Source organism: Lepus europaeus, chromosome 3 (assembly GCF_033115175.1).
Source record: "Lepus europaeus isolate LE1 chromosome 3, mLepTim1.pri, whole genome shotgun sequence".
NCBI lineage: Eukaryota > Metazoa > Chordata > Mammalia > Lagomorpha > Leporidae > Lepus > Lepus europaeus.
In genome coordinates this window covers 31,934,307-31,949,118 of record NC_084829.1, presented here as the reverse complement: position 1 = coordinate 31,949,118, position 14,812 = coordinate 31,934,307, and the positions used below count along the sequence as shown (strand labels likewise).

At 55.7% G+C, this 14,812-nt stretch overlaps 4 protein-coding genes across 4 annotated transcripts; 2 read left to right on the top strand and 2 right to left on the bottom strand.

Annotated features, from left to right (window-relative positions):
* Positions 1-512: 512 nt before the first annotated feature.
* LY6G6C (lymphocyte antigen 6 family member G6C) lies at positions 513-2,710 on the top strand. Its single transcript, XM_062187409.1, has 3 exons — positions 513-564; positions 1,957-2,067; positions 2,496-2,710. Exons 1-3 carry the CDS (start codon positions 513-515, stop codon positions 2,708-2,710), a joined length of 378 nt encoding a protein of 125 aa, XP_062043393.1.
* Positions 2,711-3,911: 1,201 nt separating this feature from the next.
* On the bottom strand, positions 3,912-6,244 carry LY6G6D (lymphocyte antigen 6 family member G6D). Its single transcript, XM_062185857.1, has 3 exons — positions 6,190-6,244; positions 5,927-6,079; positions 3,912-4,135 (listed from the first exon to the last, which is right to left on the bottom strand). Exons 1-3 carry the CDS (start codon positions 6,242-6,244, stop codon positions 3,912-3,914), a joined length of 432 nt encoding a protein of 143 aa, XP_062041841.1.
* A 1,437-nt stretch (positions 6,245-7,681) lies between these two features.
* LOC133756478 (lymphocyte antigen 6G6e-like) lies at positions 7,682-8,841 on the top strand. The gene is made up of 3 exons (XM_062187158.1): positions 7,682-7,733; positions 8,387-8,512; positions 8,615-8,841. Exons 1-3 carry the CDS (start codon positions 7,682-7,684, stop codon positions 8,839-8,841), a joined length of 405 nt encoding a protein of 134 aa, XP_062043142.1.
* Positions 8,842-10,791: 1,950 nt separating this feature from the next.
* On the bottom strand, positions 10,792-14,102 carry LY6G6F (lymphocyte antigen 6 family member G6F). Its single transcript, XM_062185856.1, has 6 exons — positions 14,048-14,102; positions 13,256-13,585; positions 12,901-13,164; positions 11,229-11,384; positions 11,016-11,082; positions 10,792-10,865 (listed from the first exon to the last, which is right to left on the bottom strand). Exons 1-6 carry the CDS (start codon positions 14,100-14,102, stop codon positions 10,841-10,843), a joined length of 897 nt encoding a protein of 298 aa, XP_062041840.1. The 3' UTR covers positions 10,792-10,840.
* Between the last annotated feature and the right edge of the window lie 710 nt (positions 14,103-14,812).

The window sequence follows — 14,812 nt, the reverse complement described above, 5'->3', positions numbered from 1 at the left end:
AGAATTGATCTCTGTCGAGAGCCTATCCCTGATTCCTGCCAGCATGCACCTGCCAACACCCCCCAGGGGCCAAATCCGGCCTTCAACTTGGCCACATCTATTGTCCATTTCCCAGGAAGCAGCAGAGGCTGCCACCATGGCCGCTGAAAAGCACAAAGGCCTTTGATGATGTTCCTCCAGAGGACTGGGCCGTCAGGGATCCCAGGTGGGGTCAGGAGGGGTCTCGGCCTGAAGCTGGGAACCAAAATAAGAGTCCCTCGTGGCGCCTCCTCTCCCCCATCCCTCACTCCTATGCCCACTCCCTACCTAGACCTGCTCAGCCCTCCCCACCCCTTGTCATTTCCCCTGGTCAGCTATGTGTAAATGGGGAGGGAGGTGCTACCAGAGGCAGGGAAGGGAGGGGCCTTCAGGAGTATAAATTCCAAAAAGGCCACTCAACTCCCAGAGCCGGATCACCCCCAAAATCCATCCTGCCGGTTGCTGGAACAGCTGCCACTCTCAAGACCCTCACCATGAAAAGCCTGCTGCTGTTCACCCTGTCCGCTCTGCTCGGCTGGGTCTCAGGTGAGCACCTGGGGTTCCCAAGAACCTGGTTCACCTGTCAGGCCCTTTGTATCTTGCCCTACCTGTTTCCCTATGCCACCCCACTGCTCAGGTCCTCCAGCACCCCCAGCCCCAACCGGCCCAGCTTTTCTGTGCCTCCAGGACCAGGTCTCCCCATGACATGCTCTTGGCTCCATGTCTCAAGGACTCAGGTCTCCATCTGTCACTCTCCCGTCCAACCCCTAAGAAGGATCTAGTCTTCTCACCAGGGTTACTGTTCCTCACCCTGAAGTGCCCTCTTCTTGGAAACTCTGCTATCCAGTCCTCTGGGCAGCCCGTTCCAGGTCACTATTCTCCAGGATGTGGCTTGCTGGCCTTCTCGGATCAGCTGCTCTCAACAGGGTGTCCCCCTACAGACTGGGGCTCCTTCTGAGCCCCACCCGCCCCATCTACTCCATAGGGGATTGAGCTTCTAAGCCACTGCCCTTCCTACCTCCCTCCGCTCCTCCCTGGGTTGCAAGCTTTCTGGATGGCTCCAGTGACTGATTAGCACCTCCCAAGGAGCACAGGAGTGTTCCCGAGCCTTCTAGAAAGGGGACACCAGGAACACTCACCCAGAGTGATGTTGGCTTCACTGACTACACTCGGCAGGCTCCTTCAGCTTGGACTGACCTCCCCCACCCGCCCCCACCTCACCAAACCTTCCATGCCCCTAACCTTGACTTAGCTGAAGCAGGAGCATCCAAGTGTTACCTTCAGCACCCAAGCCGCTCTGCTTGGCTGAGGTGCTAAGACAGAATCTAGTGATCCATCTCCTAGATATTACGCCCTCCTGCCGGAGAGCTGGAATGAGAGGATTCCATTCAGGCCTGGTTCCTCTTCCCACGCTCTTGGCAGCCCTGACAGGTGAAGAACAAATTGCTCAAGGTACTCACAGGTGTGTTTTTTTATTTTATTTTATTTATTTATTTATTTATTTTGCCAGCCTCAAGTTCCAAGCCATTTCTGAAAGTGTTGTCCCCTCTATAGTTTAGATTTGTCATGTTTCTTCCTATTTCAGATCTCCGTCTTCTCTCCCGTTCTTCCCCTACGGCATCCTCACATTCCAGGGGACTTCCTGTGTTTTTGTTGTGAGCTGTGTCCCTCTTGACTCATCCACAAACCGGGTGGAGTGAGGGAAGATATTTAGGGTGCGGCCCTTTCAAAAAGCAACAGCTCCACCCTCACCTGCCGCCCACTTTCCACTTTCGCCGCATCACTCACCTGCTTTGTCTGTTTCAGGCTAAACAGGACCCAGCACCCACTTGATGTGCTCTTCTCTGACTTTCCCCCACCCCCGTGCTGCTCCCAGCTTAGCTTATCCCCCGGTGAGTCAGATACCCCATCACCCCAGTCTGGCTTTTGTCTCCCCAGCTGACATCCGCTGTCACTCCTGCTACAAGGTCCCTGTGCTGGGCTGTGTGGATCGGCAGTCCTGCCGCCTGGAGCCAGGACACCAATGCCTGACAACGAATGTGTACCTCGGTAACACCCCCTCCTTGAGTGGGGAGGGAGGGCAGGTGGAGACTCAGTGGGTGAGGTTGAGGCCCAACCGGGGCTTTGGTTGAGATGGAACAAGAGGCTCACAGCAGTGATAACATGTGACCTAAGATGATTCTTGTGCCGGGCACTAACCTATGTCTTTGGATGCATTGTTTCAACTCATCTTCATGACAGCCCTATGATGTGGGTGCTATTATCATAATGAGCAAACAGCCTCACAAGGAGATAGTAGCGAGCCCAAAGGCTTGCAGTCAGCAGGTAATAGAATCAGGATGTGCAGGCGTGGGACAAGGAAGTGCAGAAGGAAGATTACACTGAGAAGAGATAAGGACTAGAGTTAGGAAGGAACCAAGGCTGGGTGGGTGCCACGTGCCCCTCAGCTGATCTCCCTGTCCACTCTCCCCCGCCAGGAAAGATGTGGGTTTTCTCTAACCTGCGCTGTGGGACACCGGAAGAGCCGTGTCACGAGGCCATCAACCAAACCAACCATAAGCTGGGCCTGATCTACAACACCACCTGCTGCAGCAAAGACAATTGCAACAGCCTGGCCCCGCGGCCCACTGCGGCCCTGACCGTGGTCTTCCTCACCTCCTTGGCTGGACTCGGCCTCTGGCTGCTGCACTGAGACTCACTCCATGGCTGCCCCTCTCCCCATGTGCCTTAGTGCGAGCCTCTTGCCCTGAGTCTCCATAGCCCCTGGCTTCCCAGGCTGGTCTCTCCCTAGCTCCCTTTGTTCTGAAAAACATCTACCAGGCCTATCCCATTTCGTTAAAGACACAGGGCCCCAGAGTGCTTTCCCCATGCACCCCGTCCCCTCCACTCTGCTTTCCCAGAGTCCTCTCCCATTTCTCTCTGGACCACTCTAGCTCCTCCATTGGCCCCTAGAAGCACTCCGCAGTTGGCCTCCTGCGCTGGGGAGGGATTGGGATCTGGGCCTGAAATGGGGCTTCTGTCCTGTTCCCAGTGAAGCAGCCCAGGAAGGACCTGATGACCTCACGGTATGGGGCAGATCCTCCAAACTCTCGTTCCCATACGTTCCCCACCTCCATACTCACCATTTCCCATTTTGAGTAATAAACGTCTGTGTCTACCCAGTTGTGTATTTATTGTCAGGGGACCTAAGTGTCAGGCCCCCTCCCAGGAACTAACACGCTCGGTGCCCGGCCCTGACCCAAGAAGCCTTCATGGAGGTTCCCTGGGAGGCTGGGCTGGGGGGACGGTGGAACAGGTTTTTCAGGCCTCCTTCTTTCCTTACAGTCTGAGGGTGGCACACAGGCCCCAGTGTTGGGAAAACAACCCTTATCCTACAAGCAGGCCACACCCCTGATGTACTGCCAAGAAGGAGGTGCAGCCACGCTGGGGACTCCCCAGAGCTGGTTACTAAGGGGTCCACTGAGCAATTCTCCTCTCATAGTCCTTGCATTTCCCTTCTCAACTCAAAATCCTCCTGTCAGGAGGAGCAAACAGGGCAAAGGGGAACCAAGTCAGACAGCCAGGGTCACAGAGTCCTCGTGAGGCCCCTCAGTGGCCCCCACTGCTAAGGAAGATCCGCCTAGCATCAGGTCCTTCCACTGAGGGTAGATTCTGCATTGTCCTCTGGGGTCTGAGTGGTTGAGGACCGCACCACCGCGAGATGCTTGGAAAACCCCATGCTAGAAGCGGAATGCCCCCGCATTACTCCTTCAGCCCTCCCACCAACAAAAGATACATGGAATTTTCCATTCAGCTCTAGCGTGGATTTTAATGGCTCACAGAGGGAGTGCCTGAGCTGTTCAGTTCTCCCTCACTCCCCTGCTTGCTCACGCCATTCCCTGCCCCTACTCCCGCTACCCGCTCCACAGTCCCGGCAAGAGCCAGGCCAGGGTGGTGGCTACTGCAGCCCAGATGCATGCAGGAGCCACGGTGCTTGCCACGGCGCTGTTGCACAGGTCTCCGAAGCAGCAGTTCCTGTGGGTTTCATAGGTCACGTCTCCCACCGACTCCACTTCTACTTGATTGCAACGATGCACAGCCACGCAGGCCGGATGCTGATGGCCCAAGGTCATGGAGGCTGAGAGCAAGAATGAGACTAGGGTGTTGGACTCCTGGCTTCAGGGCTTGCATTCTGAGGCGGATGTGATTTCAAGGAACCCAAAGGGATTCTCTGCGCACCCCCCCCAAAAAAAAAAAAAACACCTCCCTGCAGTGTGGGGGGGGGAAGAAGGGAGGGAGGGAGGAGGGAGGGAATATCATTGTGTTCTTAGGATTTATCTACAAAGCACATTGAATCTTTAAAAAAAAACTAATTAAAAATTAAAATAAAATACATTTTAAAAAAGAAGAGAAATTGAAACAAGCCTCTGCCTGCAGCACTGGCATCCCAAATGGGTGCCGGTTTGAGCCCTGGTTGCTCCTCTTCCAATCCAGCTCTCTGCTTATAACCTGGGAAAGCAGTGGAAGATACTCCAAGTTCTTGTGCCCTTGCACCCTTGAGGGAGACCCGGAAGAAGCTCCTGGCTCCAGATTAGCCCAGCTACGACCATTATGGTCCTTTGAGGAGTGAACTATCAGATGGAAGACCTTTCTCTGTTTCTCCCTCTCTCTATCTGTAATTCTGCCTCTCAAATAAATAAAATCTTTAAAAAAAAAAAAAGACCTCTCTGAACCGAGTGATCACTTGTTGTGACTGACCTTGTGTGACAACCACTGATGTCCCTCAGGCACTGGGAAGGACATCACTTCTGTGGAATTCCTGCCTACAACAAGTGATTTCAGACTCATCGTGAGACAATATCCAAATCAAGGGACTTTCCATAAAATGACATAGCATACAAATAAAGAGTTTTTAAAGAACATAAAATAACTGGCCGGCACCGTGACTTAACAGGCTAATCCTCCGCCTTGTGGCGCCGGCACACCGGGTTCTAGTCCTGGTTGGTGTGCCGGATTCTATCCCGGTTGCCCCTCTTCCAGGCCAGCTCTCTGCTATGGCCCGGGAAGGCAGTGGAGGATGGCCCAAGTGCTTGGGCCCTGCACCCGCATGGGAGACCAGGGGAAGCACCTGGCTCCTGGCTTCGGATCAGCGCGATGCGCTGGCCGCAGCGGCCATTGGAGGGTGAACCAACGGCAAAAAGGAAGACCTTTCTCTCTGTCTCTCTCACTGTCCACTCTGCCTGTCAAATAAATAAATTAAAAAAAAAAAGAACATAAAATAACCTATCAGGGCTTTAAGACTGAGAACCTGCAGAGCATGGAGGAGACCAAGAACACGAGAACTAAACGCAGCGTGGGATCCTGGTCCGGGTTGTTGGCCAGGGAAAGGACTTGAGTGGAACAACTGGCTCCATCGAATAAAGCCAAAATTAGTTGATAGTATTGTACCAGTGTGACTTTCCAATTTTGATTATTGTAGGGTTACGGGAGAGGATGGCCTTAGGGGAAGCTGGGTGATGGATGTGCAGGAACTCTCTCTACTACTTTTGCAATTTTCTGTCAATCCAAAATTATTTCAAAAGTAGGGGAAAAAAACCACCCACCTCCCACCCCCCGATTCTTAGCTGATCCCTGACAGTCGAATTTTGGCTTCACATTTTGGTCCCTGCCTTCAAGGGACAGGGTTTTCTCAGATATGAATGAATGTGGCCTGAGAGATTTTGTTCTGGAGAGCACAGGGAGGGAGGTGCGAGCACTGGACTGTGGGCCATAGGGTGGCCCAGTGCCAGGAGCCAGAAGGAGGGCAGACTGCTCTGCTCCAGCAGCGACACCATCTGCCCAGGGCCAGACTGAGTCTGGAAGGTTCTGGAAGGAGTGGGGAGGGGTGGGGAGGCTGGAAGCAGGGAAGAGAGAGAAACTGAGGACTCACGGTTCCCAGATATCTTGACTTGTCCCAGGCCTGGTTGGGGTTTGCGGTCCAGGAAGCCACAGCGTTCGCCCTCGTCACAGGTGACTGTCACGGTCTCTTTGCAGGAGCTGCTGGGGCCGCTGCCGCTGCAGTGGTAGCATCGCATGCGGTTTCCTGGCAGGAGAGAGGAGGCGCTGGACCCGGGCCCTCAGGGAGGGGTTGGGAGTCGGCTGGCAGAGTGGGGGCGCCAGTCTGCGTGAGAGGGGCCTTGGCCACCTTCTTACCCAACGCTGCCCCCAGCAGGGTGCCAAGCAGGATCCACAGCAACTGGGGGTTCATGGTGTCTGCCTGTGTGAGCAGCACTTCTCCCTCCCGCCCTCCCCCCTCCTGGCCCTGCTCTGTCAGCCTTATATCCCCCTGGCCCTGGGCTTTATGGGGCTTATAAAAAGGGAGGAAAGAGTCCCCCCCCCCCCCCGGCAGGCACCAGGGGCCCCAATGGGGACTGGGAGGGGCCCCACGGATGCTCTCAGCACCCTCTGGACCACGCCTAGTCCTCCTGTGGGTCCTTGAGAGTCTTCCTTCTCCACTGTGTATCTGTGTGAGATTAGATTTTCTTCCTATTCTTCAACCTAAGCAACATATCCCATCGAACACACTGAATTCAGAAGCAGTTGTAAATAGCCAGCCATCTTCGATTAAACAGATTTGCAAAAATGTAAAGCTATGCCTTCTTCTCAAGGTGCTGTTGGGAAGCAATGATTACTTTTTACACAGCTATGGTCTGTCAATGTGATAGATGGGTTACTTTTATTTTTTAAGCCAACCAGTAAGTATCTATTCAACATATCCTGTTTAGATGCTTCATGTTGTGACTATTGATACAGTCCACATACAGAAAACTGTGGCGTCTTCAGTAATTTTTAGGAGTCTAAAGAGAGCCTGAAATCAAAGTTTTTGAGAACCACTGGGCACCTGTGTCTCCCGGTCCCACCCCCCCTCCCCCACCCCCAGACTTGCTGCTTCTGGAGCATTCCAGGCCTGATTCCCCAGCTGCAGCTCTCTTTTTCCCAACATCTGAAATCCCAGTATCCCAGACTCTCCCACACAGCCCCCCACCCCCCAATCCCTCCCCAAGCCTCCCCTCTGAGTCCCACCCCAGTGGAAGCGCATCCATCCTGCCAGACCCACCTGTGATTCATTCCGTCCTGCAAGGTAGTAAACCTGGGAGGGATAATTATGGAGCAGGAATGTTGAGGCTTGGGGGGGGGGGGGGGAGGAATCAAAGGGATCCAAAGCTGGGTGGGGTCCGCCTGTCACAGCTGGGCTTTGTATGTGGGGTGTGGGGGGTATTGCTGATTGTACATGCACAACACCCCGCTGTCTGGGTCAGGGCTGTGACCCTGACAGACACTCCACGCACCAAGGGGGAAAGGGAAAACAAAGACAGGGCGAGGAGTCAGAGCAGAGAACAGCTTGAGACGGGGAGGGAGGGGGAAGAGCTGGAGGGAAGGTGACAGACACTATTCGGGAGTGGCAGACGGTGCTTGGTGGCACAGACAAACTGGGAGAACCAAGAGGACCCTCGGGGCAAGGGCGCATTCAAGTTGGGGGCAGGCAGGCATCATGAGAGGGGAGGCAGAGCAGAAGCTGCCAGTCTGGTCTCAGTTCCGCCCCCCAGATTCACTCCCTAGGTGTGTTTGTTTACGGGTCCTCCCTGTTCGCTCCAGCTCTCAGGGTGCAGCTCATTCTCCCAGACTGCGGAGCCCTGAGCCAGCCATGGGCCCCACCAGCATCTTCCTCTGCGTCCTGTTCCTCTCTGGGGCACTGGGTAAGGGTGGACCCAGCAATCCTCAGGGGACAGGGAACTGGGGCCGGAGGGGAGGGGCTGGAAGAGGCCAGGAAGAAAACTGGGGGGCTCTCGGGAGACCAGGCCCTTGGGAACAGCCCCAGGCCAGCCCGAAAGGGAGGAAGAGGAGAAGTTACCTCTCACAGGCTTTTCAGAGCCACTGTCTCTTCCCTGCTGGCCCGTGCCGCCTCTGTCTCCCCATCCCTTATCTCACATCTTGCTTCTTTGCTGGGCTCCTCTGTCCAAGTCGTGTCCTATTTTCTTATCTGTCTCTGGGCCATCTACTTAACTTTTCACTTCCTCCCTCCTCCTCCTCCTCCTCCTCCTCCTCCCGCTGGCTCTGGCTTCTGCCACTCTGAATGCCCAGCTCCGATTCTCTTGGCTTCTGTTTATGTCCCGTGTGTCTCTCTCCATCCCTGCATCCCTCTCGCCTCTGCCCTTGTTTCTCTTCCTGCTTTGTCTCTCCTCCCTTCTCCCTGCCTCTTTTTCTGTCTGCCCTTCTCCCTCCATTCCATGGCTTCCCTCCCTCTCGGTGTGTCACTTCTCTCTGTGTATCCCTCTCCCAGACCTAGGCTCTGCCTCTTACGGGGAGTGTTTGCCTCTCCCCACTGCCCTGATCTCTGCTGCCCCAACAGGTCTCACCACTTCTCCTGCCCAGGGCCGGCTCCGCTGTTACACCTGCAGCTTCGCCAAACCCTGCTACCCTGTTCCCACCGAGTGTCGGGAGGGGGAAGCTTGTGGCATCAGCACTGGCACCTCAGGTGGGAGTCTGGCTCGGCGGCCCCTCTCCCTAACTCCCTAACTGCCTGCCTCCCCTCTGTCTTTCCTGCTGCCCCACCTCGGTTTTCTCTTCTTCCCCACAGATCAGAACGAGATCATCCAACGGAAGGGCTGCCTCCCACGGGCACAGTGCCTTCTGCCGGGCCGTGCCACCTACTGGTCACGCTCCTATATTCTGCGGCACGAGTGTTGTGAGCAGGACCTGTGCAACACGGCCACCAAGCCACAGGGGCTCCCCAGCCTCCTCCTCCTCCTCCCCCTGCTCCTCCTCGCGGCTGGCACCGCCTGGGGAGGCGTCTTCCTCCGCTAGCCCCACGTGGATCTGCAGCCTGCAAGCCAGGACTCCTCCACCATCAGCAGCGCCCTACAAACACCTGGACAGACACTCCTGAGACCTGCTCAAGAACCTGATTCCGGACAGAGACTTCAGACCCTTGAGCCCAACACCTTTGCAGACCCCTTCCAATATCTGATTCCTAAGACTCCAGTCCCTACAGGAACCTGCCTGGAACCCAGGCTCATAAAGAACACTTGTTCTGTATCTTTTGTCTTTTGGGATGTGTGTGTGTGTGTGTGTTTGTTTTAAAGATATTTATTTTATTATTAATTTTATTTTATTGAAAGGTAGAGTAACAAAGGAGGACAGACACATAGAGAAAATATCTTCTATCTGCTAGTTCTCTCCCCAAATGCCCACAACAAGCCAGGACTGGGGCCAGGAAGAAGCCAGGAGCCTGGAACTCCATCCAGGTCTCCCATATGGGTGGCAGGATGGCCAAGTACTTGGGCCATCCTCGGCTGCCTCCCAGGCACATCAGCAGGAAGCTGGATCAGAAGTGTGATGTAGCCAGGACTGCATCCAGGATGTGGGTATCACAAGCAGTGGCTTCACCTGCTGTGCCACAACACCTGCCCCCAATCTTTCGTCTTTTCTAAATGCCTGTTGCTGATGCCCCAGGTTCCAGGCAGGGCAGGCATTTCGACGGAGCTGGGGGTCCCAGGCAAGGAACTTGAAAGGGCACCAGGTATGGCGAGGACAGTCTCAATGGGGAAGATTAATCCGGTAGGTGGCAAACTCAGGGGGGAGGCCTTGAGAACCGCGAAGAGTATATTTCATAGCAGGGCCATCTGGGAGCCTGGGGATGGGCAATGTGTGCACTGCGCATGTGTGTGCGCCTGCGAACTAAGGGCAAACCACAGCTGTTGGCCGGTTGGGCTGTGATGCTGGACCCTGAGCCAGATGTTCGCTTTCCCTTCATTCTCCATCCGCGTTGTTAGGCTGCTCTGTCCTGTCAGAGCACAGCTGCATCGTGAAGGCTTAGGAGAAAGCGTTTCCCCGGTGAGGCCCAGGCGTGAGCCTCAACACAGAGGGGCACATGGCGGAGCTGCCTGGGAGGGTGTGGCTGGGAGTCCGGCTCGTTTCTGCCTGGGACCGGGGGAATGGCCACCTTGGGGGCACCAGTGGCCTTCCTTGCTTCATCAGCCCAGACTTGTCCACATTCCCCAGAGAGCTCGGCATAAGCCACCCCTCAGGAATCCCTCTGCCAGCCCCTGTGGGCACGCCCTCCGCGGGGATGGGGGTGGGAGATAGGGTGTGACCCCTGGGTGGCAGGGGAGGCAGGAGCTGCTCCTGTGCCCCGTGGTTAGACTCCACAAGGAGCGCCATAGGAAGTGTGTGTGCCCAGGATAAGGAGGGTGTGGGGGAGGGGCCCAGCCCTGACTCAGCTCCCTCTCCTTCCATCAGAGGCAGTCCTGGGGTCCCTGAAAAGTGCGTGTTTCCCTGTGCTTCTGTTCTCAGTGTGGAGGAACCTGGGCGGTGAGGGGCCGGGCGTCTGGCTTAATTTGGAGGCGAGCTGAGCCTTCTTGCCATTTTCTCTGTCCCCCGGTTCCACTTCGTGGTTCTATTTTCTCCCCTTGTCCGTCTTCTCCCTCCTACTGTGACTTGAGCCTCAGATTCCCCTCCCACCAGTTTCCCTCCATTGCTCGAATCTCTGGATTCCTCTGTCTCCTCCCTGCCCACTCCCTCCCTCCCCATCCTCACCAGCTGCCCCAGACTCCCTTCAATCCCATAGTCCTCTGGGCTCAGGGCCACCTCCCCCACCCCGGCTGCTACAAGTCAGGAGAGCACACTGTTTGTAGGTGGCATCATAGACTAATGTTCCTCCTTTCATTCACCCCAACCGATGCACGGCTCAGGGGCTGCTGGAGACCAGCTGGATGGTGAGGTCACCTCCTCCGCCCCTCTCCCCTTGACAAGGTTTTCAGGGAGACAGCAGGTCACACTTCCCAGCAGCAGATGTCACCAAGAATCACTTGATCTTGTGGGCCGGTGGGCTGTAGGGTTTACAAAGCAGGGAGACAGATAAATGATGCCTCTATTCTCCCCCTCCCCAGGAACTCATCCCCACCCCAGCATCAGCAGGCCCCCTCTCATTCCCCAGTCCCCTCGGGGATTTAAGCCTCTGCCCCCTCGTTTTTCCTCACCTGAGATGGGCCAAATGGATGTTCTCATAGACCTGGATTTCGGGTTTGAAGTGGGGAATCGGGACATCTGGGGAGAAGGAGCCACATGTGGAGGACCAAAGAGAAGTCCCCAATAACTCAGCACTGTGTCCCCTACCAGCCCCTCCCCAAGAGAAGAGCCGGCACAGAGCCCAAGCCCAGCCCTCTTCTGCCCTCTGGGAGGGACGGACTCACCTCTGCCTTGAGCTGTCCGGACCCTCCGCCTCCAGAGCAGGACGCTGAGGGCCAGGATGGCAAACCCCTGGCCCACTATGAGCAGCAGCATCAGGATGCGGGCCATGTCCCAGCCCGCAGAAGGGGCACAGAGGACGGGAGAGGCATCCACGAAGGCTATGGTGAGGGCAAAACAAGACAGGGAGGGAGGGAGGGAGGCAGTGAGGGGCTCCCTGTGCCCCAGAGGATTCCTCGTCCCACAGCAGGTTTCATGAACTTCCCTGCCCCGACATCCGCTCCCTCCCAGGCCCTCCCCAGCCACTTTGCCCCTCTCCAGGCCCCTCTCCCTGACCTCACAGCCCCTGCAGACACACGGACAACTAACGCCAGAGATCACCGGCCGTGACTGCACTGTCCCCTTCATGCCTTCACAGTAAGTCCCCTTCTCAAGACGAGACAAAATGCCTTCCCTCTGTTCACTCCTCCATTCACTCTCCGAGCCTTTGCTGGGTTCCATCAGCCCTGCAGCGTGTCAGGCAGGGAGAAGGCAGGGGATGCCCCTTCACTGGCCTCTGCTTCCTGAGTCTATGGCTCTCTGCCCCTCCTTCCTGCATTATAAACGGGTTATTCTATATCTTGGAGCATTCATTCCCTGTATAATGGCCTTACTATTGTAAATCAATTACATTTTTTCTCTTTCTGCCTTCACTGTCAATGGAGCCATTATAACAACAGTGCATACATCTTTTCTTCAAAAGACAACTCTTGGGGCCGGCACTGTGGCAGAGCGGGTAAAGCCACCTCCTGCAGTGCCAGCATCCCATATGGGTGCCGGTTCGAGTCTCAGCTGCTCCACTTCTGATCCAGCTCTCTGCTGTGGCCTAGGAAAGCAGTAGAAGATGGCCCAAGTCCTTGGACCCCTGCACCTGCGTGGGAGACCTGGAAGAAGCTCCTGGCTCCTGGCTTCGGATAGGCACAGCTCCAGCCATTGCAGCTATTTGGGGAGTGAATCAGTGGATGGAAGACTTCTCTCTCTCTCTCTGCCTCTCCTCTCTCTGTGTAATTCTTTCAAATAAATAAATAAATCTTAAAAAAAAAAAAAGACAACTCTTCCAGCAATAATTCTTATCATCTTCCTCTCTGCTATGGGAGAGTCCACAGAAATCACAGATCACTGTATTTTGAAACAAGATGGTGCACCAGGGCTGGAGCCGAGGCTCAACAGGCTAATCCTCCGCCTGCGGCGCTGGCACACCGGGTTCTAGTCCCAGTCGGGGCACCGGATTCTGTCCTGGTTGCCCCTCTTCCAGTCCAGCTCTCTGCTATGGCCCGGGAGTGCAGTGGAGGATGGCCCAAGTCCTTGGGCCCTGCACCCGCATGGGAAACCAGGAGAAGCACCTGGCTCCTGGCTTCGGATCAGTACGGTGTGCCGGCCGCAGCGGCCATTGGAGGGTGAACCAACAGTAAAGGAAGACCTTTCTCTCTGTTTCTCTCTCTCTCACTGTCCACTCTGCCTGTTAAAAAACAAAAACAAAAACAAAAAAACAAAAACGGTGCACCAGGCAATGGTCAACTCCACCAGAAGTCACTCCTGACCCGGCTCGATTTGCCTCCTATCCCACCTGCTTCCCTGACCAGCAGGTGGGAGATGTGCTGGGGGCAACAGCCCTGCCCACCTGCTCCCTCAGTTTACCTGCCAGGCTAAAGCTGACCCCTTTGTTCTGAGACACGAGGCAGCGGATGATTCTCGGTCTATGGCCCCTGGGTTCAGGAGGTCCCTCCCCGGGACACACCAAAAGCAGAGCAGCCCCCTCACTCCAGAAGGACTGAACACGGCCCCTCACGGGACCCTTCCCCTCCAGCCATGTTACAAAGTCCAGGCGTCTCGCAGGAAACACAGAACAGAGGAGGAGAGAGCAGAAGGACCCATCGGCAGCCCTTGCAGATAACTGGGATCCTGTTGGGAAGAGGGGGAGAGGGACAGCTTAGCTCTTGCCCTGGGCATCCCCCTCCCCCCCGCAGCCACTGCTCTGCACACCCCTGCTCACCTTTGAGCAAGGAGACATCATACACCCTCCAGTTCTGGTACTTGTAGCGCTGACCCAGCACTGCGCACCAGTACCTCCCAGCGTCTCCCTCCTGGGACCCCTCCAGCCAAAGAGAATAGTTGCCCAGCAGCTTGGCCCTGGATTCCCTTCCAGTTTTCCCAAGGCCAGCGATGGACTTGGTGATTTTGACTTTGACCACCATGGTGGTAGAGGAGCCTGCAGCAGAACTGTGGAACCAAGCCAGGAGTTCGTCCCCATGCAGGGTGGGCGGTGAGGGGCAGGGCAGCTCCAGGGCCTCCCCCAGGGTCACATAGACATCCCGGATGTTGTCTGTGGGGAGAGGGTTGTGTGAGGCCAGAGACCTCCATCAAACGGACATCCCCCCCCCCCCCCCCCCAGCCAACTCGACCTCCAGCCCCGGGCTTCCTCCCGCTCTGGGGTTCCCCAGCCCTGCCTTGGCTGGTGGGCACATTTCTCTAGTAACAGCTACAGGAAAAGCTTTCCTCCATGTGCCTCGGCCTCGGAGAGTGAGAGCATCGGGAGGGCAAAGGCTGGGATATTCGAAATGCCGGCATCTCTTCCAGCATTTACTCATTGGTTCTTGTTTTCTCCAGGAAACTCCACCCATCCTCCTTCCCTCTGGGGCTTCCCCAGCACTGGAGGTAAAGAGGGTTCAGGTGGGGTAAATGTATCTTCTTGACTCAGATGCCTTGCCCAGGCCTCAGGAGAAACAGCAGTCGTCCCTGTCCAACCTTGAAAATAGCTGAGGGGCCCCCTCCTCCTGCCGCTTACCTGCAGCAGCCTGGAAGGGCCAGTGTAGGAACAGGAGGAGGAACCAGACTGCCATGGCGAGAGCCTACCAAGGTCTCCTGCTCCCAGCCCCGGCGGCCCCAGGGAGGAAACGGGCCAGATAAAGGCCCTGGTCTGCAGTGACATGGCCTCTGGACAGGATGAGAAGAAGTGACCACCACTGTTCCTTCCTGGGGGGGAAAAGGACGTCGTCCAGGCTGCTTCAAAGACGACCTCCTCACCCCCCTGACTCCACTCCAGCTGAGAGACTCAAATCAAGATTTTCCATGGGCACCTGTTCGAGTCCCAGCTGCTCCCCTTCTGATCCAGCTCTCTGCTGTGGCCTGGGAAAGCAGTAGAAGATGGGCCAAGTCCTTGGGCCCCTGCACCCACGTGGGAGACCTCAAGAAAGCTCCTGGCTTCTGGCTTTGGATAAGCTCAGCTCTGGCCATTGTGGTCATTTGGGGAGTGAACCAGCAGAATGGAAGACTTTCTCTTTCTCTCTCTCTCTCTCTTTCTGGCACTACCTTTTTCTGTAACGCTTTCAAATAAATAAAATAAATCTTAAAAAAATTTTTTTTCCATGCCGAGAAGCCTGTGGAGAAAGTGCCCAGATGTAGAGAAAGTGCCCAGATGTTGGCCTCCTGTCAGTCTGGAAGCATATTCTGTCGTCTCTCTTCAGCCCCTAACAGATGTCAGCTGTCTTTGTGTTGGTAGAACCCAGCACAAGATGGTGTATACAGTCAGTACTCCATAAATGACTTGGAA

Coding starts and splice junctions, on each gene's coding strand:
- LY6G6F (XM_062185856.1), bottom strand. CDS start 14,102: ATGGCAGTCTGGTTCCTCCTCCTGTTCCTACACTGGCCCTTCCAGGCT. Junction 11,083..11,228: donor CCGGACAGCTCAAGGCAGAG/GTGAGTCCGTCC, acceptor CCTTCTCCCCAG/ATGTCCCGATTCCCCACTTC. Junction 10,866..11,015: donor ATCCATTTGGCCCATCTCAG/GTGAGGAAAAAC, acceptor TAAACCCTACAG/CCCACCGGCCCACAAGATCA.
- LY6G6C (XM_062187409.1), top strand. CDS start 513: ATGAAAAGCCTGCTGCTGTTCACCCTGTCCGCTCTGCTCGGCTGGGTC. Junction 565..1,956: donor TCTGCTCGGCTGGGTCTCAG/GTGAGCACCTGG, acceptor TTGTCTCCCCAG/CTGACATCCGCTGTCACTCC. Junction 2,068..2,495: donor GACAACGAATGTGTACCTCG/GTAACACCCCCT, acceptor CTCCCCCGCCAG/GAAAGATGTGGGTTTTCTCT.
- LY6G6D (XM_062185857.1), bottom strand. CDS start 6,244: ATGAACCCCCAGTTGCTGTGGATCCTGCTTGGCACCCTGCTGGGGGCA. Junction 6,080..6,189: donor CCTGCTGGGGGCAGCGTTGG/GTAAGAAGGTGG, acceptor CTCTCCTGCCAG/GAAACCGCATGCGATGCTAC. Junction 4,136..5,926: donor AGTCAAGATATCTGGGAACC/GTGAGTCCTCAG, acceptor TCTTGCTCTCAG/CCTCCATGACCTTGGGCCAT.
- LOC133756478 (XM_062187158.1), top strand. CDS start 7,682: ATGGGCCCCACCAGCATCTTCCTCTGCGTCCTGTTCCTCTCTGGGGCA. Junction 7,734..8,386: donor GTTCCTCTCTGGGGCACTGG/GTAAGGGTGGAC, acceptor CTGCCCCAACAG/GTCTCACCACTTCTCCTGCC. Junction 8,513..8,614: donor CATCAGCACTGGCACCTCAG/GTGGGAGTCTGG, acceptor TCTTCCCCACAG/ATCAGAACGAGATCATCCAA.